The following is a 23,095-nucleotide window of genomic DNA, read 5'->3' on the forward strand; positions in this document are numbered from 1 at the left end:
CTTGACAGGCGGTGGGAGGAGCCGTACCCCGGGCCAATGGAGGGCGAGGCTTGAGCTTGACGGGCAGGCCCCGGCCGGCGGTTGATAGGCAGGGGCCGGGCCCGGAGACCGGCGGGCCAATGGGTGCGCGGGGCGGGGCCTGCGTCGGCGCCGTCCGGCCGGGGCCCCAGTCGCGCTGCCCAGTCTGGCCCCGCCGCCGCCCGCCGCGGACGCGTACCAGCCGACGCCCTGCTAGCCGCCCGGGCCGCCCGCCCGCAGCCATGAGCGTGCTCCGCCCGGGCCGAGCTCGCCGCCCCCTGGACTAGTCCCGCCGCCGCCCCGACCCGCCTGCACCATGGAATCTCCTGCCGCGAGCCAGCCCGCCGGTGTGCCCGCGTCCAAAGGTTAGGAACGCCCGGGCTGCGAACCCGACCTCTGCGCGGTCCCCCGGCCCCGACCTCTGCGCGGTCCCCCGGCCCGGCCCGCACCGGGGCAGCTCCCCTGCCCGGAACGCCTCCCTTAGGTCCCGGGCCCAGCCGGACCCCAGTTTAGGCCTTGGGGCTGCACCCAGGCCCGAAGTCGGGAGAGGGTCTCGTTCTGATCACCCCGCTCCAGGTCAGGAACCTTGCTTGGACCTCCCCCTTTGGGCCTTAACTGCACCTTGGACAGGAACTCTCCCAGTCTGGGTCTCTCAGCTGGACCCAGGCGGGATTCACTCTGATCTTGCACCCAGCCCCCTTCCACTCCCGGGTCCCAGGGCTGTATCCAGTCTGGGCCCCCAGTGGTGCTCCCCTGCTGCGGATCTCTCTGTAAACGCCCCCTCCCGTGTGGCTGCCCTGGCTACGGTCCAGCTCAGAACTCCCCGTCCTCTCCCCCAAGGCTCTCCACCCTCCTAGGTGCCACATTGCCCCATCCCTGGCGGCTGCACCCCGTCCTGCAGCTCTGTCTGCAGCCCTGTCTTCCGGAGAACCTCTCTTGGCCTCCCACCCCACCCTACTGCATGGCCTCTCCATCGGCTCCCTCATCTGGACTTGCAAGCTTTTCTGTGCACGGGGGCGGGCGGGGGGGGGGGCGGTGCTCACCTCCGACGCTGCCTGTGGGTCCTGGGCTGGCTGCCCGGTGGGTGCTGGCCGTGCGATGGGCTCGCTCTTGTTTTCTCCAGGCAGCCGGCCTTCCTGGAAATGTTTGTGAGGTGGCGGCTGCGGCAGCAGGGTTTGTCATGCAGAGGGGGAGGATGAGACTTGGAGGGCGAAAGGGGGATTTTTTTGGCAGGAAGAGGAAAGGGTGTTTTTGGCATGTCGGAGTCTCGGCGGGCTGGGCTGTGTGAGAGAGTTGCAAACCGGACGCAGCCGTAGTGAATGGGCTGCCCGCGGCTCCCTAACTTGCTGTCTCTGGGCCTCGGTTTCCCTTATCACACCTACCTTCCGTGGACTCCTGGCGTAGGATGTGAGACAGTGAGTACTAAAGAGCTCTAGGCAAGTGCGGGTGATGAGATGAAGAGCCCAGAGGTGCTGGGGAAGGGGCACTTGCTCCGTTTTATTACTGTTACCATTCTTGCTGGAAAGGCCTCAGCCATGTGGGATCCAGGCCTTGCCTCTGTTGGGCTGTAGCTGCAGAGTGAGGTGGAGAAAGGTAGCAGCTGGCACTTAGGGGGCCCCTAATCAGGGGTTGCCTCTGCCTCTTTTTCTCTGCGGTGGGGGGAGCCCAGGCAGCTGGAGGGCTTGTGGGGTCCGGGGGAGGGTGTGGGTCCTTCGCTGCCCCTGCTCCTGGCGGCTGCTGTGGCTGGGGCCAGAGCCCAGCCGGCCGGGTGGGCAGGGTAATTATGTCTTACATAAGTGGGAGGCCGGATCCCTGACCGTTGCCCAACCACTGTGAGTAACCCAGGAGGCACTCGAGGGGGAAGACGGCTGGGGAGGGACTTGCACTGCGCAGACCTCGTGGAGCTTGGGAACCGGGAAATCAGACACTTCTTTTCCCCAGCTCCAGGTGTAGGCCTGGCCTGGCCAGTGCTGTGAGACCTCGGGCAGGTCCATCAACCTCTCTGGGCCACAGTGTTTTCATGGGTGGAAAAAAGAGGTTGGAAGCAGTGTTTGTTTTTGAAGGCCCTTGAGCTCTTCCAGGCAGGGAATGCCTCATCAAAATAAAAATTACAGTTGCAGGGTTGGGAAGGGAGAAGGGTCATGGGTGTGAAGGAGTAAAGCACTTTGGGGAAACACTCATATGCTGTGTGACCTGAGTCCTGGCATTGCCTTCTCTGAGCCTCTCTGCAGAGAGAGGGCCAGGATGCATTTCCAGTCTGTGGGTCCAGGTAACAGATGATGTTGGGTGGGGACGCTGTCAGCCTCTTTGGGGTCTGTGGCAGCATGTGGTGGGGAAGCCACAATGACCTCTTGCCAGAAATCCCAAGAGCTCCCACTTACCAAGGTTTTTCCATGTGCCATGCGCTAGCCCATTTATTGCTCACAGCCCCATTCACAGACGAGGAAGCTGAGGCTTGGAGGTGCTCATTGCCTTGCTTGAGGTCACACGGCTGTGACAGATGGAGCTGCTGTTCTAGTGCTCAGTGCTCCTCTGTGTCCCATTTCTGTGACGGGTGCTTGGGCTGAGCTGGTGGGATACTCCCTCCTCCCGCATCACACCTCTGTTCTGAGGCATCTCCTCTAGCCCTTTACATGCCTGACCTGGAGGACGGACTGAGCAGAGATGATGTCTCCTGTGTGCAGAGCCCTTTACAGCTGGCACATTTCATACTCACTGCGGTCCGGCCCATTTGTCAGGTGACAAAACTGAGGTCAGATGGGAGGAGTGACTTGACCCAGCCCTCCGTGTCCTGGGCACAGGCCACAGTGTTGTCCTTCTCGCCACCTTCTCGAGGAATTTGGACCAAGCAGGATGTGGTTGGCACTTGACCTTAGGGAGCTTTACCTCTAAGCTTCCTGCCCTGCAGGGGTGCCCTGCCCCGTCCTCCATGCCACAGCCCTTGGGAGTTTTCCGGGAGTGCGCGAGGCTCCGGGCCCTACAGCCCTGCTGTTTTCCCCGCTTCCTCGCCCACATGCCATCTCTGCCTGGGATCAGAGGCCGAGGGCAGCTGCGGCCAGAGGGCAGGGGTGCGTTTGGTCGGCACAGTCTGGGTCTGCTGCCTCCGGCCACGTTTGTCCTTGGGGTGCCCCCACTGCCCCGTGAGTGCTGCCCCCGTGGGCACTTCCTGGTTGATCCTCAAGTGGCTCCTGGATGCCTGATGGGGACCCTGAGGCTGCAGGAGCCCCGTGTCCCGGCCCTTCCTGCTGTGCAGCTGCCCTCCCCTGACCTGTCCCGTCCTGTCCCGGCTCTCGGAAAGATTGGAAGGTGGCACTTGGGGACTTCCCCACCCCTGGCGTGACGCACAGGAAACTATCTGCCAACCTGTGGCTCAGGGCCTGAAGGGAGCAAAGTTCTCAGTCGCTTGTGTGGGGAGAGGGCCGGGGCAGCGGAAGGCTTCCGGCGTGAGTCAGCGGGCACTGGGCGCTGACTCACCCGTGGGGCACGCCAGCCGGCTGGCTGCAGCTTAAAGGGCCAGTGCCTGGCCGCTGGTGGGCGGGAGGGGGCTGGGAGTCCCCACCTCTCGGGCGGCCTGTGGCCCAGAGCTGGGCACGGAGGTGGCCCCCCTCCTGGACCTGGGATGGAGCCCGGAGCCCCCTCCTGGCCCTGCGCCCATCCCCGCAGGAACTTCCTCTGTTAGGCAAGGGCCCTGCTTCCTCTGTTCAGGGAGCAGGAGCGGGAGCAGGTGACGGCGGCTGTTTACCGCCCTTGGCCCAGGGCCGCCTCCGGCTCCGATGTGCTCCCTGGGGCCGCGGGAGGCCCAGGAGCAGAGGTGGGGCGGGGTCCCCTGGGCTCCCAGGAGACAGGGCTGTGCAGAGGTGAAGACTCTGCTGTCAGATCGCAGCTCAGCCCCTTCGCTTTGACATTGGACGTCCGCTGCCTGCTGTAAATGCTTTCAGTCCCCTGGCACTGCCCGGCTCTTGGATGTGAGGCCTCGGTTTCTTCACCTGCAAAATGGGAGTGGGAACCCTGCAGGCCGTCTTGCCGGCAGCCACGAGGACAGGTGTAGACAGCCTCATTCCACTCTTGCTAAGTGTCAGGTCCTGGGAACAGCGAGACTGCCCTCTGCCCACGAAGAACCTCAGCGAGACAGGAAGTGGGGCAGAGCCTGGGCTCGGGGGGTGGATGGACCTGTGTTCAAATTCTGACTCGCTCCACTGCTTCCCAACTTCCTCACGTGCCCTCTCTGACCCTCAGTCTCCTCTTCTGTAAAGTGGGAGAAAACAGCCCCCCACAGGGTGGTGGTAAAGGTGGGAGACGGTGTTTGTCAAACAAATGTCATCTGTTATTATTTTCTCATCGTTTTGGTGGTGGCAGTTGTTCGTTGGTGGATGAATAACCAGGATGGGGACCTCTGGTGATGGACTTTAAGCTCTGTGACACGACTCTGGCTGCAGGGTCCTGTAATGGCAGCTAGGATATACCAGGCTCTTTCCCCACTGGTCCCCAGGCTGGAGCTGGGAGCTTCATTTCCCCTTGGGCCTTCCTGGGGAGGGCTTGCGGGGAACGGAGAGGACGGCGTGCCTGCCTCGGCCTGCACATCCGCGTCCCCTGCAGCATGGGGGCGTGTGGGACCGGGAGTTGGGAGGGTGGGAGCCTCCTAGGCCAGCCCCTCAGTGGGTGGAGCTCCGTCAGGGCCAGGCAGGGCACCTGCTGCAGGAGCGCAGGGCTGGGTGGAGAGCGCCCCAACCGTGGAGCGGAAGGAGGCCGCGGGGGAGGTGGTTCTGAGGGTCCGGGTCGGTGGGCGGCAGGGCTGAGCTGAGTGGGAGCAGCTGGGCGGGGACTAGGCCGCTGTGGGGAGCATCGTCCGCGTCCTGGGAGGGGTCACTGTTGGGTCCCAGAAGAAGAACGCCCCGCAGGGCCCCGTCCCAGCCGGGTGCGGCGACGGGGCGGGCCTCCCTGAGCTCAGCTCCCCACGCTGGGGCTCATCGCCCTCCCGGGACTGGCCGGGCCTCTCGGTGTGGCCCCTGTGGTCAGGCCTGCTTCCCCAGCAGTGGCCGTGGGAAGCCCCCCGAAGCCTCGTATAAAGGGCGTGAAGAGCAGGCAGGGCTGGGAGGCAGCCCCTCTGCAGCTCAGACACCCGCTTGGGCCCACGTCCCACCCCAGAGGGGGTCACCAGGCTCACCCTGACAGGGCTTCCCCCTGCCCCATCCCCCCAGTCCTGGGCACAGGTCCCTGTCACCCTCCCCCTGTCCTGAGGTCCTCTCTGGGGTGCCCTTGCAGGCTGAGCTGGCATCCAGGGGCTGCCCTGGCTTCTCTGGGAGGCCGTGTCCAGTCGGCCCTCTCCCCCGGGGCTCGCCCTGGCCGCTCTGCACTGGCCCCTCTGCCCTGTCAGGGCAGACAGCGGAAGGATCTACAGAACGCACCTCTACGTTTTAAAGACTAAAGAAAAGTGAATTCTGTACACCCGATACCCAGCGGAAGAAATCTCACCTTGCTGTGCCCCTGCAGCCCTGCAGCGCTGCCTCTCCCTGACAACCATCCTGACGCGCGTGCACATCATTTCTGTATTATTGTTTTAAATCAGGCCCTAACGTACGTGTGGTGTAGTTAAGCTCCCTGGCCTGCAGGAGCCCCGGGCCAGTGTCCACACCATGGTCCGTGGCACCAGCACCAGTGTGTAGCGCTGTTGGGGGAAAGGCTAGAGCTGGCTGGCGATCAGGAGCTGCCCTGCGGGGGTGATACCGGGACCTACGTGGAGGAGTCAGCGTGTTAACACGTGGCAGCACCAGGTACGGGGCCTCAGGGTTAGCGTGTCTGAGTGTCTGCAGCTGTTATTACTGTTGCTTCAAGTGAACGTTAAGCCCAAGTGGTGCAGTGCTCGGACCGCGCAGCTGTACCACAGCCCTGAGTTTCCTTGTCTGCGTCACTGGGCAGCTTCGAGGGTTCGTCTTAAGGTTTGCACGAGCCAGTGGGCACGAAGGGACAAGTGAAGGGCCTCGGATGTCAGCGGAGGTGTTTGGGTACCACCAGGGAGTAAAAAGGGGGCCAAGGGGCATTGCTGTGCCTCCAGTAAGTCGGTGCTTCCTCGGTGTTGGCGGTCAGCGGCTGCTGAGGCCTGGGTGGGAGGCCTGCGCGAGACCGCTCTGGGCGCGGGGGCTGGAGAATGTTTCCTGCCCTCTTTGTTCTTCTGTGCACCTGGGTCTGGGCCTCTGGCCCACCCCATCCCCTCTGACTCCCGCCCAGCTCGTCCCGTCCCGAGTTGCCCTGTGCAGACCCGGATAGTGTGGTGGGACCCTTGCTGGGTGACCCCGTGGGCACTTCCAGCCCGAGCCCCCTGCCTGGATTCCCCTGCTGCAGAGCTTTCCAGGTTGCCTCCTCTTACCCGTCCGCCTCAGCTCGGATCTCACCTCCGCAGGGTCCCCTGCTTCCTTTTTCTTCAGAGCACTTAGCGCTGTGGAAATCTCCGTGAACGGTGTGTACCCGGGCTTTGTCTGCTAGTTGGCCTTGTCTGTGGCCCTGTCTCTCCCCAGCCCCGGGCGTCTAGGGCCGGATCGTTCTGGCTTGTGGGGCAGCGCCTCTGGCCTCTACCCACCAGGTACCAGTAGCACCCCAAGCTGTGACAAGCAGAGTGTCTTCAGGCTTTGCCACGTGGCTGCGGTTAGAGGGCGGTCCTGGGAGGGCAGGGCCCTGTCTGCTCACTGCTGAAGGGACGGGTGCTGCGAGCTGGGTGGGCTCGGGACCCTCCCCACGGGCTCTGCAGATGAGAAGGGCCTGGAGGTGGGGGGGACGAGGGATGCCGAAGGCCTCTAAGGCCAGGGCCTGGGCCGGGGGCCACCGTGCCGCTGGGGGGGCACAGGGCAGGGCTGCTGGGTTGAGCAGCCCCCCGCCCCGCCTGTCACTCCCCTGTGGGCTCGGTGCTAAGGGCACCGTGGCGGGTGCGGGCCCGGCCCGTGGAGGCTCCCGGGAAACGGAGCGCCCTCCCCTCTGCGGGACCCTGGGGAGAGGCCACTGCAGAGCTGGGGAGCCGGTGTGAAGGTGAGGGGGCGTCCCTGCTGTGCCTGCCTCTCCGTGTCCTCGCCCGGACACGCCTGCAGAGCGGTAACGGGGGGGTCATGATATCAGGGGGTGGGGGTGGGCCTTGGCTTGGCTTGGCGATGGACATTGACTGTGCAGGTGAATCTGCTGCCCCCCGAAAGCCTCCCCTTCTCGGGGCCTCAGTTTGCCCACCTGAGCAGTGGGAGTGGGTTGGCCTAGTTGGTCTCTCTCTGTGGGACCCCCACAGGATAGAGGTGGCCCGCTGGGGGCAGGGCCAGGCGGGGGCGGGGCCGTCCTCGGACATCTGGCCTCCGACACCTCCGTGGTGGCAGGCGCTGCCTTACCTGATGGGCACGGACCCGGGGGACCCAGGACGTCTCCAGCAGGATTGGAAGGCACGAGGAGCACCCCAAATATCCAGAAGTAGGAGGCGGGAATGAGAAAGTGGGGGCCGCGGAGGAGACAGAACGTGGCGGGGCGTGCGGCTCCCGTGTGAGCGAGGCCCGGCCGGGTCCGTGGTGCGCGGCTGTCGGCCCTGCCCCCCCCCGGACGGAGCCTGAGAGCCGGGCACAGCTGGCTTGTTGGAATGTCCCCAGGCCCCGCCCAGGGTCTGCTCCCCAGCAGGCGCTCACTGTGACCTCGCCTGGCGCCTCCTCTCCGACCCTCTTGGTGCAGCAGATCCGTGAAGACACTGCCGGGGCTGCTGAGGGTGTTGACGGAGTGGCCGTCTGGGCTGCGGGCCCGGTGTTAGCGTGGGTCCCACGCGTTTCCAGATGGCTCAGTCTAATCTTCCTCGCGCCAGGACCACTAAGGCAGGGCACTGGCCCGCGCTGGGTGCGCTGATACCCATGCGAGGTCAGTCCGTTGTCCCCACGTCACAGCTGAGGCCGTGATGACCAGAGAGGTGAAGTCGTTTGCCTGAGGGCACCCAGCTAGGAAGCGGCAGCCTTGCGGTCCGAGCCCGGGCTGCCTGGCTCGAGTCAGAGCTGCCTCTGAGATGTAACTACAGGGCCGTGGCTTGTGAGGAGCCGGCTGGACACGGGAGAGCCAGTTAACAAGGGCGCTCAGCTGCACGACCGGGAGGGCCTCTCTGGACAGGCAGGAGCTGAGGCTCACGCATCAGCTGGGACAGAGTTGCAGGGAAGAGCGTTCTAGGCAGAGGGAACAGACCCGGCAAAGGCCCTGAGCTGGGAACAACGGTGGCTCATTCAGGTCACGGCTGGAGTCCTCGTTGCCTCCTGTGGCTCCCCTGGAAGGCCGGAGCCGACGAGGACACAGACACCCGGTACTGTGCCCTCCTGCACCGGGAGCCCCGCAAGCCGAGGCTGGCGGGCTCGTCGTGCTCTGCCGGGGGCAGCCCACAAAGTCTGTTTGTCGTGGTGACAGTCGCCACAGTGGCCTGCACCTGGGCAGCCCCGGCCCGGCGCTGACGGCTCCGGCAGACGGTGGGAGGGGCCGGCAGCCTGTTTCTGGCCGCCCTGCAGACCCAGTTGTGTCACCCTAGACGTAGGCCTGGGGACCCTGACAGGCAGGGGGTCCTCGCCCTCTTCCCCTCCCCCCCCCCCCCACCGCTGCAGCCAAAGGCAGGGAGACTGAGGCTTGTCAGGGGGACGTTCCCAAAGCCCAGGGCGGGCCGTGGGTGTGCAGGCTGAGCCCAAGAAAGGTGGAAAGGGGGCTGAGAGCAGAGAAGGCGCAGGAGGGCCTGCGGCTGTGAGCCCCGGAGACCCCCACGTGGATTGTTACCTTTTCATCTTTTTTTTTTTTTTTTAATTTTAGCAATTTCATGTATCTTTATTTATTTTATTTATTTATGGCTGTGTTGGGTCTTTGTTTCTGTGTGAGGGCTTTCTCTAGTTGCGGTGAGCGGGGGCCACTCTTCATCACGGTGCGCGGGCCTCTCACTATCGCGGCCTTTCCTGTTGCAGAGCACAGGCTCCAGACGCGCAGGCTCAGTAATTGTGGCTCACGGGCCTAGTTGCTCCGCGGCATGTGGGATCTTCCCAGACCAGGGCTCGAACCCGTGCCCCCTGCATTGGCAGGCGGATTCTCAACCACTGCGCCACCAGGGAAGCCCCGGATTGTTACCTTTTAACTTAAAATGTTTTATTTTCTGGTTACAAAATAGCATCAAGTCAAGAATAAAAGCCACCCACATTTCTCATTACTGAGGACGGATTTTTTCACCTGTGCAGAGGCGCTGATGGTCACTGTGGTGTCCGCTTGGGGGCCGTTAGAGGGCCACCTGCTGTGTGCCAGACCCTCGGCCTTGCCTTTTAGGGCGGCAGGTGCACCTCCGAGCGGGTGAGAAGTAGAGGTGCGGGCAGGAGGGCTCTGTGCTGGGCTCCAGCCAGGCTGCGGAGCTGGGCTTCCTTTGGCCCGGCCTGTGGCCTCCACACGCCGTGGACCCCTGCGCCACCTTGGGGCCTGGTGGTGACTTAGTCTGATCCAGGGGCAGCACAGAAGTGGCCTCAGGAACTGAAGCCCCGGCTTTTCTGTTTTCCTCTTGGCGTGTGGAATGTGCTGGCTTCCCCTGGGGGGGGCGCAGCAGGCCTGTCCCCTCCTCCCTGCAGGAGGGGTGCTGTGAGCCGCTGGCCTGGCCTTTTGGGGTCTCCAGGTGTGACTCCTGGCCAGACCCTTGACTAACGTGCAGTGACTCCACCTCCGAGCCTCGGTTTCCCCAAGTAAAATGAGGCTAAGAGCTCCTCCTCCAGGGTCGTCGGGGCGTCTAGAGGAGATGGGAAGGGCCCGTGTGTGAGTGGCAGGTTGCCTCTCTCATGGGCGAAAGGACTTTGGAGGGAGACCCCCCCACCCTGGCCTCTGACAACCAGCCACCTTGCCTCGTCTGTAAAACGGGATGAAATCTCTCCACACACGAGGGCATGACTGGGCAGCTGGCACAGCCCCGTGCTGGGGGCAGGCGGTGGCGCCGGTCAGGTCCTGGACAGGCCCCTGGGGGCTCAGAGGCGGTGAAGTAGCTCGATACAGGCTGAGCGCTGTCCCGAGTGCTTTATCTGATAACTCTACAGGGGGTGCTGCTTTTTGTTTTGTTTTTAAATTTGGTTGTGCTGGGTCTTAGTTGCGGCAGGCAGGCTCCTTAGTTGTGGCGTGCGAACTCTTAGCTGTGGCATGCATGTGGGATCTAGTTCCCTGACCAGGGATTGAACCCGGGCCCCCTGCATTGGGAGCGTGGAGTCTTAACCACTGTGCCAGCAGGGAATTCACAGGAGGTGCTGTTTTTGTCCCCATTGTATGGACGAGAACGCTGAGGCTCAGAGAGGTGTGGGCACTTGCCCAAGATCACCCAGCCTGTAAGGGGCAAAGGGGATTTGACCTTGTGGCAGAGAGAGCCCATGCTTTTGGCGACAGGGTTGCACGAGAGCCGAGCCTGGTGTGGACTGAGCGGGGGCCCCGGCTCTGGAGCTGTGGACTGTGCCTTCGGAGCGCTGACTCGGCTGCAGGCCCAGGGCCGCCTGGGTCAGGGCCTTTGGCCAGGACTGAGACTCTCCTGCTGGCCGCCAGGGCACAGACGGATGCACCTCAAGCCTGGCATCTGGGGGCCCCTGGGGGTGCTTCTATGGAGAGGCTGCAAGTGTCTGCTCACGTCACCCACCCTGGGGTAGATGCTGGGACCCCACCTCCACCGGACTTTTCCTGGTGGTTCACCCAGCCCTCAGGACAGCTGGGCCCGGGCCTCGTCTTCCCGGGGGCACTGAGAACCCCTCCTATCATGGACAGTGGTGCCGGGGCGCCCCCCCCCCCGCTGCTGGGCCCGAGCGCACGGGCCTGTCTGGATTCACAGACGAGGCGCTGAGTCTGCACAGCAGGGTGTGCTGGAGGCTTGACCCGAACCCGGCTCAGAGGTGACTTCAGGAGGGTGTGCACAGGGTCTCCTGGTGCCCTGCGCACCCCTGCGGCACGAGGCACAGGGCCTTGGGCGGGAGGCGGGAGAACGTGCCCGCAGGAGAGGCACATGGGCACCGTTTCTGCTCTGGGTGGTTTTGGGAAGTCCTGGTCGAGTCCCAGGTCCGCCCAGCGCTCTCGATGCCGATTCTTCTTTAGCACCGACCGTGTGCCGGGCACCGGGTCGCGCTCTTAGCTGGCCAGAGAGGCTTGGAGAGGAGACACTTCTTGTCAGTCCCTGGGGGTGAGGGGTGAGGGAGGCGTTGCCTCGGGACTCAGGCCCACCCAGCACCCTGTGGGGTGGGAGTGGGCTTCCTGGGGCTGCGTGGTGAGAATGTGCGCAGGCTCCGGCCTCCAGGGTGAGTGGGCCCAGCCAGAGCTGGCCCTGCCCGCGCCTCGGGTGGTCCTCCTCCCGTGGGACGTGGACCCCGCCGGGCCCCTCTCACCTCCCACCCTGTTGGCTAGAGCTGGGGGTGGGGCTCCTCACAGATGGGGATACTGAGGCCCAGGGACACTGCAGTGTGCCCGGGGCAGTGGGCAGGGGTGAGATGAGGCCATGGGTCCGTCCTCCAGGCCTGGATCTGCCCTGCTTTGGCCCCTGCAGGCCTGCTGGGCTTACTTCCCGCTTCCCCAGGAAGGTGGGCCCCCAGGAACCTCCCCCGCTCCCAGCCTGGCGTGAGCCTGGGCGGGGAAGCCGACAGCATCAGGTGTAGCTGTGGGTACAGGCACCCCTGTCTCGCCGCCTGTCCGCGGGGAGGGCTGTGTGGAGGGCTGGGGAGCCGGCCCCGGGCACAGGCAGGCTTGGCGGCGGTGGGAGCCCAGCCGGTCCAGCGCCCTCACTCCACAGGGGACGTCCTGCCCTGCCCTGCACACCCCCGGCTGTGGAACCAGCAGACCTGGCTGCACATGTGGTCCTTTCCCGACTCACCTTCCTGCCCTTGGCCCTGCCCCCGTTTTCCAACCTGAGCCGGGGGCCGATGCCCTGGCAGGTGGTCCTTGTCCTCGTACTTTGTCCACCCGGGGCCCCTTCTGGGGAAGCTGAGGCTGAGAGAGGCGGGGTGCCTGCACACAGGGTCCCGGCCCATGGGCCTGGCTGTGGACACCCCTGGCCGGGTTGCATGTGATGCCTGCCGGCAGGGCCCCCAGCCTACGTCTGCGTTCCAGCATGACGGGTGGGGACGTCGAGGCTCAGAGGCGGGTGCCCCCCCACCGAGGTTAGCACTGCATGGGGGTGGGGTGGGTAGAGGCCCTGCTACCTTCCCAGGCTGCGGGACAGAGCCCCACACGCTGCGCGGCTTCAACACCGGAACCTCCTGTCCCCCGTCTGGAGGCCGGAGCCCATCCAGGTGTCGCAGGGCTGGTCCTGCTGTGGCCATGATGGGAGGAGCCGCCCCGGCCTCGTCCCCGGGACTGCAGACGGCCGTCTTCCCTTGATGCGTGTCTGTCTCTGTGTCCAAATTTCCCCTTTTTTAAGGACACTTGTTGTGTTGGATTAGGGCCTCACCTTAATGACCTCATTTTAACCTGATCATCTCTGTAAATCTCCGAATAGGGTCATGCTCGGAGGTACTCGGGGTTAGGACTTCAGCTTTCAGGGGTTAGGACACAATGCAGGCCTTCAGGGAAACTTGGGACATAGGACTCTGCGTGGGTGGGAGCGCGGGGGTCTGATGGGGGCCGTGGGGGCCGGTCTGTGACGGTGCGTCCTCCTCGGAGGCGCCGACTTTTCTCAGGTGGCTGTGGGGCGACTGTTGCAGGAGGACCGGCGGGGCTCAGGCCCTCCAGCCCGGGCTGGGCACGTCCTCTGGGCTCCCGGAGGCCCCGGGGCCCCGTCACGGCGCCGACCATGCCGACCCTCGGCGTCTGTATCTGTGCTGGGCCCCTGGGGGTCCTGCCTGTCCCGGGAGACGCTGACTGAGCAGTGGCTGAGCGGACGCTCCTTTCTCTCCCTCCCATTTAGGAAAGTCCAGGAGGAAGAAGGATTTACGAATCTCCTGCGTGTCCAAGCCGCCGGCGCCCAGCCCCACGTGAGTTGGCCTCGGGTTTCCCCCGGCGCCGCCCAGACGGCCTCCCGAAGGGGCCGCTGTTGAGAGCCAGGCCCCTGCCTGGGCAGCACCTCCTCTGGGCAGCTGCGGGGGCCATGGGCCTCGCATGTCCGCTCAGGGCCCTGCTCTCCCGTCGAGGACGGAAGGCGAGGCCCCGGCCGTGTCCGCGTGCTGTACCGCGTGCTGCCCCGCAGACGCTCGGTGGCTGGGGGGTGGGGGCTCCCGGGCAGGATGTGCGCCAGGCTGAGCTGCCCGCTCAGGAGGGCGTGCCCCCCCGGGCTCACGGCCCCGCTCCTCCCTGCAGGCCCCCCCGGAACCTGGACTCCCGGGCCTTCATCACCATCGGGGACAGGGTAGGTGTCGTCGGGCCCTGGGAGGTGGCTGTGGGTGGTGGACGGAGCTGGGCTGGGGCGGAGCGCTGGCTCCCCGCTGCTGACCAGTGGCCCGTCGGGGGCAGAGGTGGTGGTTGCCTCCTGGTGCCCTGGTGAGCCGGAGCCGGCGTGCAGCTCCCCGGCCTCAGAGGAGTGGTGCTGAGCTCGCAGATCCCTGGCCCTGCCCTCAGGGCCAGTGCCCGGGGGCCTGCATTTCACTCGCGCTTCCTGATGGCTTGGGAAGCCCGGCTCGGGGACCGTGTGTCGACCACAGGACACGCCGAGGGTGCCCTGTTCGTCCCCCTGCGCGCTCCCTTTTTTGGCTGCTCCCTGTGAGGCGAGGCCTTTCCGTTGTCCTCTCCGTGTCCCCGGTGCCTGAAACAGGGACTTGTGCGCAGTAGGTGCCGAGTGAGTGATTCAGTCTGGCCACCTGAGTGGGGCGGGGCGGGAGGGAAGGAGCATCTCTCAAGGGCCCCACGCCGCTGGGAGCACTTCCCAGACCGGCCTGCTGACACCTCGCAGCAGCCCTTGGAAGTAGGTGCTGTGCCTGCTCTATAGAAGGTGAGGGGAGGCTCAGAGAGGTTAAGTGAGTTGCCCCAGGGCACACAGCAGAAGTGGTTGGGGCAAGATTTGAGCACAGGTCTGACCGGCTGGCGGTCCTCTCTTTCTGCTGCCCCAGCGTCTCCACTGGCGCCTGACTTAGCCCCCGTGAACCCTCTCTCTTTTGTGTCCCCCGAGAACTTTGAGGTGGAGGCGGATGACCTGGTCGCCATCTCGGAGCTGGGCCGAGGCGCCTACGGGGTGGTGGAGAAGGTGCGGCACGCCCAGAGCGGCACCATCATGGCCGTGAAGGTGAGCGGCGCCCCCAGCCCAGGGCTGTCGCGGCCGGGGGCGCCGGGGGCCGCGGCCCTGCCTCCCAGCCCCTGACCGCAGCCCTCGCCCCGCAGCGCATCCGGGCCACCGTGAACTCGCAGGAGCAGAAACGCCTGCTCATGGACTTGGACGTGAACATGCGCACGGTCGACTGCTTCTACACCGTCACCTTCTACGGGGCCCTCTTCAGAGAGGTGGGCCCTCGGGGGGCGGGCCCGGGGCTGGGGGCTCAGCCAGGCCCAGGCCGTGGCAGGGGAGACACGCCAGCCTCACCACAGGCCGGGTCAGAGCTGGCAGGGGCCCAGGGGCTTGGGGGTACCCCAGGGGGTGCTGCACCCGGCCTTCTCGGAAGGCTGTCTTGGGTAGGGGCGGGCGGTGGGGGCCTGGTGGAGGAAGGCCCCGTCTGCCAGGTTCAGAGCTGGGATGAGCCACGGGATGGCGGTGGCGGGGGGCGGGGGTATGGGGCTGAAGCAGGAGGGGTCTGCAGGGCTGGGGCATGGAGCTGAGCTGGCACAGGCGAGTCCCAGAAGCCCCCACTGGAGGGACTCAGTCACTTCTCTTTGGAACCTGCCGTGGAATTAGGGGTCAGATAGGGGAGAGCAGAGGTGACAGCGGGGGGAGGCTGCCGTGTGGGCCCAGCAGAGTGGGCACGCCTCGGGGGAAGGGGGAGGAGCTGGGAGGTCGGGGCATCCGCAAAGGCTGAGGGGTGGAGGTGTGTCGGGGGCGCCGGCCGGCTCCGGGGAGGTGGGCACGGGAGGACGCCGGGCCGGGCAGTCCTGGGCGGGCATGGCTGAGTTCCGGATGCCCACGTGCAGGGAGACGTGTGGATCTGCATGGAGCTCATGGACACATCCCTGGACAAGTTCTACCGGAAGGTGCTGGACAAGGACATGACGATCCCGGAGGACATTCTCGGGGAAATCGCTGTATCTGTAAGTGGCTCAGGCCCTGCTGGGGTGGGGGTCCCGATGGTGTTGTCGTGGGCAGAGTCGGGCTCCCAGTGTGGCCCCCAGCTGTGGCCCTGAACCTGGGCAGCTGCCCCTCGGAGCCCAGCTGCCGCCACCCTGGACCAGAGCCTCCCTGCTGAGGAGACCGGGGCTCCTGGGGCCGCGCAAATTCCGCAGAGCCAGGCCCTCTGGGCCTTTCTGTGCAGCTCCTGAGCTTCTAGGCCACGAAAGAGGACTTAGTGTTTACAGCTCCCGCATGCCGAGGACGCTCTGGGGCAGCTCACGGAGGCACAGTGTCGGGGGAGGGGTTCGCATCCGTGCTTGCCTCCTGAGCTTGCATGTGTCTAGGGCAGGGCGGCAGCCCTGGGCTGGAGCACCCCAGCAGACAAAGCAGAAAGGGAAATGGAGTCAGCGAACCAGCGGTCCTTCCTCCTGACCGCACCTGCGAACGTGTGAACATCCCCCCTGGCGTTGAATCAGGATCTTTGGGGGTCATTCCTGTGGGGAATGGCTCCGAGCATGTAGCCCACTGACTGCTGAGGGAGGGAGAGGAAGCAGGGAGGCTGCAGAGGGCTGGGTTCTACCAGGAGCCTGGCAGGGGGAAGGGACAGCACCCTGGGGGCTCATAAGTCTGGGACTCTGCAGGGTCCTGGGCATATCACCTGAGACCCTTGCCCACTCAGAGCAATGCAGGAACCGAGTGCGTCTGCACCAAGGTTGCTGGGACCCCACAGCAAAGGCTGGGATGTGGGCAGGAGCCTAGGGTAGTGAAGGGTTGGGTGTGTACCTGGGAGAGGGCGACGGATGGCCCTGGGTGGGGTGTCTTGCAGCTCTGTCATTGTTGATGCAACCGGGAATCACAGCCATCCGGTCTCTTCCCCCCTCTTCCTGTTCCAAATGCCAGATTGTGAGGGCCCTGGAGCACCTGCACAGCAAGCTGTCCGTGATCCACAGAGGTCAGTGCCCAGGCCGGCCGGCGGGAAGGGGCCTGGCTGCCCGCACACGCGCTCTTGCCCAGGCCTGCTGGGCCCGCACCACCGGGGCTCAGAGGCAGCCGGCTCTGACGTGCCTGTTGGGTCAGGAGCTGAGCCTGTTGGCCGGTCCGGCCCACTGTGCACTCCTCCCAGCCATGCTCCTCAGCCCCAAGACCCAGTCCCAGTTCCGTTCGCTGGTGCTGAGAGCACGGATGGGGTGGACCGTTGTCCTGGGGAGGCTGAGCCATCTTGTTCTGATGTGTTGTTTATGTGTTGCAAGACACGCAGGGGGTGTGTGTACCACTGCGTGGATGTGATCGTTGTTTACGCTGTGTAAGCCCCGCCCATCGAGGTGAAGGTGTTTCCAGCCTCCCGCTCCCTCCCAGCACGGTCTCAGCCCGTCCTGCTCAGTCCCGCCCCCGCCCCCTGCCCCCCACGCCCTGGAGCCACACTCCTCTGATTTTCCCGCAGTGGGTTGGTTTTGCTTGGTCTCAGCCTCCCGCTTGGCCCGATGATTCTGAGACTCACCCAGGCAGTGTACGTCCTGCCTCTTCGTCTGTGTTCTGGGTGCTCTGCTTTTCCAGACCAAGTTCATTAGGCTAAGCCCCCTTGACCACTCAGGGGCAGGTTGTCACGGAACCTTCGGTCCTTTTTCTGTGCATCTGTATCCACACAGAAGTCCCCATAGAAGGCGGGAGAGATGCGTGTGTGTCCTGTGTGTGTGCTCGCTGGACGGTCCCTGCTGTGCCCTCCAGCCCATTCCACATCCACCTCGAGTCCTGGGGCTCTGGGTTCTCCCGCAGACCCATCTCCTGTGTCTTAGCTGCTGCCCTGCGCTTCCTGGGCAAATCTGCCAACCCCTCTGGGTGGACACGGGGTGGTTTCCAGTGCCCACACTGTCAATGATGTGTCCCCCTGGAGCCTGGGTGGGCCGCAGAGCTAGAGGTTGTGCTGGGAAGTGGCGGCCCAGTCCCAGCTGGTTGGCTGCAGAGACATGGTCCCGGGCGAAGCCCCAGAGCCCTGACTTCCTCCCCTACCTGTGGCTGGAGCCCGGGGCTCCTGGCTGTGTGGCCACCAGCTCTGACCTGGGCAGTGGGGGCCCCACAACCAGGAGCTGAAAGGCGTGTCCTGCCCCTGGCAGACGTGAAGCCGTCCAACGTCCTCATCAACAAGGAGGGCCACGTGAAGATGTGCGACTTTGGGATCAGTGGCTACCTGGTGGATTCCGTGGCCAAGACGATGGATGCCGGCTGCAAGCCCTACATGGCTGTGAGTGGCTCCTGGGCCACCCCAGGAGAAAACAGCCGGGCTTGGCCACCCCGGCCGTGTCCTGTGTCCATCAGGGATGAGGCCTCCCCAGACCCCGAATTCCCTGCCGTTGCGGGCAGAGGGCTCTGCTGCCCGGCCCTCTCCACCCCTTTCTGACTGGCCCCGTGGTGCCCATTTGGGTAATAAGTCTCACCTCAGGGAGGTGGCTGGTGGGGCCTGCGGGGTCCCACCCCTCCCCCAGTGTCCCGAAGGTGGGACCCCCAGGCAGGGCAGCTGCGTGGCAAGACTCGGGCCTCCACCTTGAGACCCTGGCCCTCAGCTTCCTCATTTGCCCCGGGGGAGGTGGGATGGGTGAGCCCTGGTCCCTCTGTTTGGGGTTGGGGAGGCCAGACCCAGCTGAGGATGCCTGGGCGACCCTGCTCTGGTCCCTCTTACAGCCTGAGAGGATCAACCCGGAGCTGAACCAGAAAGGCTACAATGTCAAGTCCGACGTCTGGAGCCTCGGCATCACCATGGTACTGCCTGGGGCTCCCTTGCTATTTGGGAGGGGCTGTACCAGGTCCTCGAGCTTCCGGGGCCTGTGAAATAGTTTAGCCTTGGACAGAAATGTTGGTTGGCTTCACAAACTGAGGAGAGACTGTATCATCAAAAATTGCGGTGTCTTAAGGGGAGCATCTGCAGGTGCCTTATGCCCGCCGTGGGGTGAGGGGCAGCTTTACATAGTTCTCGACGTCTCTGATGACTCGTCCATTGGACTTTACCCAGCGCTCATGGTGCTTGTCGAGAAATCACAGTCAACCCCAAATTAGGTGAGTTCCTTGTACACGTGGCCCTCACGATCGCAGTGAGACTCAGCCCTGGCGCTGGACGGTCGACGTTTACTATCACAGATAACATCGTACTGTGCATCTCTGTGCCCAGAGGCTGTTTGTATTTTTCTTTTTTTGAGCTCTTTAGAAAAAATTACCAGGAAAGGAATTACGAGGTCCAGGGTTTGGACACTTCTCTGTTTTCCTACTTGTAAACTCTGGTGGTCCTTCTCTGCAGCCCAGGCAGGGTCCTCACTTCTGTGTGTCGGAGTCATTGGAAACTCTAGGAAAAAAAGCAGGCTGACTTTGTCCTATGAAAATCCAGGGTCACACCCACACCCACCGCACTGTGCCACCTCCATCTGTGGCCTGGAGTCTTGCATTTGTGTCTTGTGATGCATTTGTGTCTTGGCTGGAAAGGGGCCTTTAGCCTAACGGGAAGGTGCTTTCTTAGCACAATGACTAGCGATCTGTTTGGGTGCCAGTCACCACCAACAAGAAGCGTTTGCTTGAGCTGAGGTCTCTTCTATTCATTACGGTGATCACTTATCAGGGAAAGGGGCCTGGGTGGACCTGATTTGTGTTTTCATCTCAGCAGTCAAAATCGGAACCCAGAGTTTGCTGTGAGCTGCCAGTCTTTTTTTAAAAATTAATTAATTAATTAATTAATTAACGGCTGCATTGGGTCTTCGTTGCTCTGTGTGGGCTTTCTCTAGTTGCGGTGAGCGGGGGCTATTTTCGTTTCGGTGTGCGGGCTTCTCATTGTGGCGGCTTCTCTCGTTGCAGAGCACGGGCTCTAGGTGCGCAGGTTTCAGTAGTTGTGGCGCATGGGCTCAGTAGTTGTGGCTCGCGGGCTCTAGAGCGCCGGCTCAGTAGTTGTGGCGCATGGGCTTAGTTGCTCTGCGGCATGTGGGATCTTCCTGGACCAGGGCTCGAATTCGTGTCCCCTGCATTGGCAGGCGGATTCCTAACCACTGCACCACCAGGGAAGTCCCGAACTGTCAGTCTTTCCCAGAGATGACTCCTGCCAACTGCAAGTGAGGCACCCAGGGCACAGGGAGGTCCGGGTCTAGTAGGAGAGATGAGGCCATGGTAGCCTTGTGTCCAGGGAGTCAGGGAGACACAGTGATGAGGTCAGAGCCGGAAGGCTTCCCGGAGGGGGAGGCATTGGAGATGGGCCTTACAGGTATTGATGGCTGGGCAGTGGGGGCTCTGTGGAGGAGGAAGGGCCTGTAAACTTCATTTCCTAGTGGAGTCTGGTGGATTGTTGCACAGTCCAGGAGATGAAACTCACGGTCAAAGGCGGACCTCACAGTCTAACATTCCTTCTGCAAACACATGAGAGTCATTTCATTTCCTGTTTGCCCTTTCAGTAATAACAACAGCCCAAATAAATGGCAGCAGACGCTTAAGTCATTGTTGAGACGTTAGGGAGTGGGGAGTGGCCTGTGGCAAAGGAAAGGGAAACTGGTTGCCTATCCGAGTTCCTTTGCTGGCGGCGGCCTGTGGGAAAGCATCCCCAGGTTGCCAGCTCCTCTGATTTTTCCAGATTAGCTGAAACCTGGGTTTTCATGTACAATCTTCTGAATTCAGATTGTTTGAAAACCTGATGATAGCTAAGCCAGTCAAAACTCAGGGTTGGATTTGCTGAGCTATGAGCCATAGCTGCTGGTTGGGTCAGAAGAACTAACTACTGGTGTCCCCTTGGCTTTCATCTTTGGTATGATGTCACCTATCAGCCCCTTGACCTGCCTCACAGTCCAGCTCTGGGTGCTGGACCAGGACAGGCAGGGTCTGTGAAGGCCCTGCTTCCACGTGCAGAGTGTGGGTGCATCTGACCCAGTGCCGCTGTTTCCACTGCAGATCGAGATGGCCATCCTGCGGTTTCCTTATGAGTCCTGGGGGACCCCGTTCCAGCAGCTGAAGCAGGTGGTGGAGGAGCCGTCCCCGCAGCTCCCAGCCGACCGCTTCTCCCCCGAGTTTGTGGACTTCACTGCACAGTGGTGAGTCTCAGCCCTGCCCGGACCTCTGGGCCTCCCCAAGCCCAGTCAGTACCCCTCCCTGTCCTGGCCAGATCCCAGCTCCTCCCTGGGCCTGGTCTCCTCCTCCTTTAGCAAATAACCCCCAAACAACATAGCATCAAAATAAGTAAGGCAGAAATAGTTTGAGTACAAGGAAAATTTGACAAACTATGGTCCTAGTGGGGAGATTTTAATATAGTCCCTCTAGAAATGGACAGATCCTGAAGATGGAAAAAGAAAACAAAAAGCATATGGAGGATTTTAATGCATAACAAATTTGCTTTCACTGATGTTTAGAACTTCGTATCAAATTAAAGAATGCCCACAGGATCCTTATAAAAATTAATTATGTTTGAGATTACAAAGGAAATAGGGGAAGAGGCAGAAGGCAAAGCCATATAGGCCACGTTCTCTGACTGTAATTAGCTGGAACAGGAAATCCATAACTGAAGAGAAAAAAGCTACATGCAAATTAAAAGTAAATTCTTCTAATGCACTCTTGGGTTATGAGAGAGATTTAAACAATAAAATTATGAACTAGTCAGAAGTGAAGACAATGAGAATATAACATGTCAACATCTATGTGTTGTGGCCAAAGAGATATGCAGAGGAAAATTCGTAGCCTTTATTTCTTTTATTGGAAAATAAGAAAGACTGGAGACAAGTGAGCCTGGCAGACAGAGTCATTTTCTCCCAAGACCCGTGGTAGGGGTATCCCGATTAAGGATACCAAGTATGTGATTGTTAATGGTAGCATTTTGGTATCGGGATCATTGCAAATTCCCTAGATCACTATAGAGACAAGAAAGCTGACACCCCAAGAGGCAAAGAAACTTGGTCCAAATCTCTGTAGTTTGCACCATGGATCCCACTCCGCCCTTGGAAGCCCCCCAGAACAGTCCAGCCCCTTCTTCCCTGAGCCCGAGGAGCATGTGTGTCCCCTTGCTTCCCGGGCAGGGCTGAACCCAGACTGGCTTGGCTGGCCTGGATGGGCTGGACTCACTTCTTCCCTGCCAGTATGGCTCCAGCCTGCCCTCAGCCTGCCCTGTTCTGTCCTAGCCTGAGAAAGAACCCTGCGGAACGCATGAGCTACCTGGAGCTGATGGTGAGTGTGGGCGGGACTCTCTGGGAGAGGGCTGCACCTGTGCGCAGCGCGGTGGGCAGCTCCTCTGGCTTGCCTGTGCATTCACTCCTAGGAACTCCGTCACTCATTCACTCACATGTACCCTGGCTCCCTCCTCCCCGCTCCATGCCAGGCCCTGGGGAGGGAGGCAAAGGTCAATGGGGGGCAGGTGGACCATTTTCTTTGGAGGCATCAGGGAAGGCTTTGCAGGGGAACTGGGCCTAGAAGGGTGAATAAGGATTTACCCTCTGAGGGACAGAGGCCTAGCATGCACGGGGAAGAGTGAGTTGAGGGCGGCTGCGGGAGGGCTGAGGAGGAGGCCACGAACGCTGCCTCTAACAGGAGGGCTTCTGGGGGGCAGAGGTCCTGGAAGGATGACTAGGAGTTTGCTGGGCAGGAGGAGCATGTGGGGGCACCTCCACCTCGCCCCCTCCAAGGTGACTGCCTTCTGTCCCCATCAGGAACACCCTTTCTTCACCTCGCACAAAACCAAGAAGACCGACATCGCTGCCTTTGTGAAGGAGATCCTGGGAGAGGACTCGTAGGCGGCGGGGCCTTGGACCCACTCTGGCCCCGCGGCGCCCCGCAGCCCTCTGCTGCGGCAGTGCTTGCCCACACCCATAAGCTACTGCCAACCTGGCCTTGGGCACCCGGGAGAAATCCGGGGGGCTGCTCCTGCCTGACAGGCTGTTGGTCCCAAGTGCCAAAGAACCAGACCATCGGGGCCCTGCAGTGCCTCTGCCCCTGCTGCTCCAAGGACTCTGAGACTCTGGACTTGGAGGGGCCAGACGCCCCTCACAGAGAAGGCAGTGGTGCCTTGTACAGGCCGCTGCCTTGGCCCGGCCCTGGATGCCACCCAAGTTGTATATTTTTTTATCTCTCGACTGAATGGACTTTGCACACTTGGCCCAGGCTGGCCACACCTCTGTCCCGGCATCGGTAGGGGGACCCAGTAGGGGGATGAGCCATGTGAATCCCCTGGAGCCCCCACGAGGCAGATGCCAGAGCCACCGAGGCCTTCACCCCAGCACTGGCAGACAGGGCTCTAAGGGCACCGGGGCCACCTCGCCCCTGCCTGCCGCCTCTAGGGGTGTTGTTTCACTTTTATTTTTTTAATTTATCCTCTTGATTTTTTTCTTTCGCTTTGTGGGTTTGGCTGGTTTTTCTTGCATGGTTTGGAGCCGATCACTTTTCTGTCACCTGCTAGGGGACCAGCAGGCTAAGACCTGCCCTCTCTGCTCAGGCTGGGGTCTAGGGGGATGGGCCCAAGGTCTCTGCTCAGAGAGGTGCTAGGGGAGCCATCCAGCTCACTCTCCTTGGGGACCGGCTCGACGGGCTGTGGATTTGCTTTTGGTATTGTTTTAAAAAAAAAAAAGAAAATATATTTTTTTGAAGAAAGGACTGCCCGTCCAGGGTCCTGTCCCTGATTGGTTGGGGCAGTTGCCTGATTGCTGTTTTAATTTAAAAAAAAAAAAGTGGGACAAAAGGTCGTGTGAGACTGTGTGTCATAGCGGCGAGCCCTCCTCCTGCTCAGTGACGGCTGGTGGCCCTGGAGGGGGGACCCCTTGCCCCCGGGACAGGGACACGGCAGCGTGATCAGGGGAGTGGGGGCCTCTCACCTGCCGGGACCCTGCACTTCCACGCGTGAGGACACGAGGCTGCCCCCAAGGGCCGTGACGAGCTGCCAGGCCCTTGCTGAACACTGGACAGAGCGGCAACACAAGCCCA

General features: G+C 62.4%; 1 protein-coding gene across 2 annotated transcripts; it reads left to right on the plus strand.

Annotated features, from left to right (window-relative positions):
* Nucleotides 1–168: 168 nt before the first annotated feature.
* Nucleotides 169–22,829, plus strand: MAP2K3 (mitogen-activated protein kinase kinase 3). 2 transcript variants are annotated; one of them, XM_036836961.1, is made up of 12 exons: nt 169–383; nt 12,896–12,962; nt 13,285–13,333; nt 14,090–14,203; nt 14,299–14,418; nt 15,040–15,156; nt 16,076–16,127; nt 17,287–17,414; nt 17,852–17,929; nt 20,087–20,226; nt 21,262–21,349; nt 21,829–22,765. In XM_036836961.1, exons 1-12 carry the CDS (start codon nt 335–337, stop codon nt 21,910–21,912), a joined length of 1,086 nt encoding a protein of 361 aa, XP_036692856.1. In that variant the 5' UTR covers nt 169–334; the 3' UTR covers nt 21,913–22,765. The 2 variants fall into 2 exon arrangements, with proteins under 2 accessions (XP_036692856.1, XP_036692857.1); XM_036836962.1 differs by having other exon boundaries at nt 170–383; nt 21,304–21,349; nt 21,829–22,829.
* The last annotated feature ends 266 nt before the right edge of the window (nt 22,830–23,095 follow it).

Source organism: Balaenoptera musculus, chromosome 20 (assembly GCF_009873245.2).
Source record: "Balaenoptera musculus isolate JJ_BM4_2016_0621 chromosome 20, mBalMus1.pri.v3, whole genome shotgun sequence".
Lineage (NCBI taxonomy): Eukaryota > Metazoa > Chordata > Mammalia > Artiodactyla > Balaenopteridae > Balaenoptera > Balaenoptera musculus.

Excerpts from the sequence above, each read along its gene's own strand:
- MAP2K3 (XM_036836961.1), top strand. The coding sequence starts at position 335 with ATGGAATCTCCTGCCGCGAGCCAGCCCGCCGGTGTGCCCGCGTCCAAA. Across the intron at positions 384-12,895 it reads CGGTGTGCCCGCGTCCAAAG|GAAAGTCCAGGAGGAAGAAG; the intron begins GTTAGGAACGCC and ends CCTCCCATTTAG. Across the intron at positions 12,963-13,284 it reads CCGCCGGCGCCCAGCCCCAC|GCCCCCCCGGAACCTGGACT; the intron begins GTGAGTTGGCCT and ends TCCTCCCTGCAG.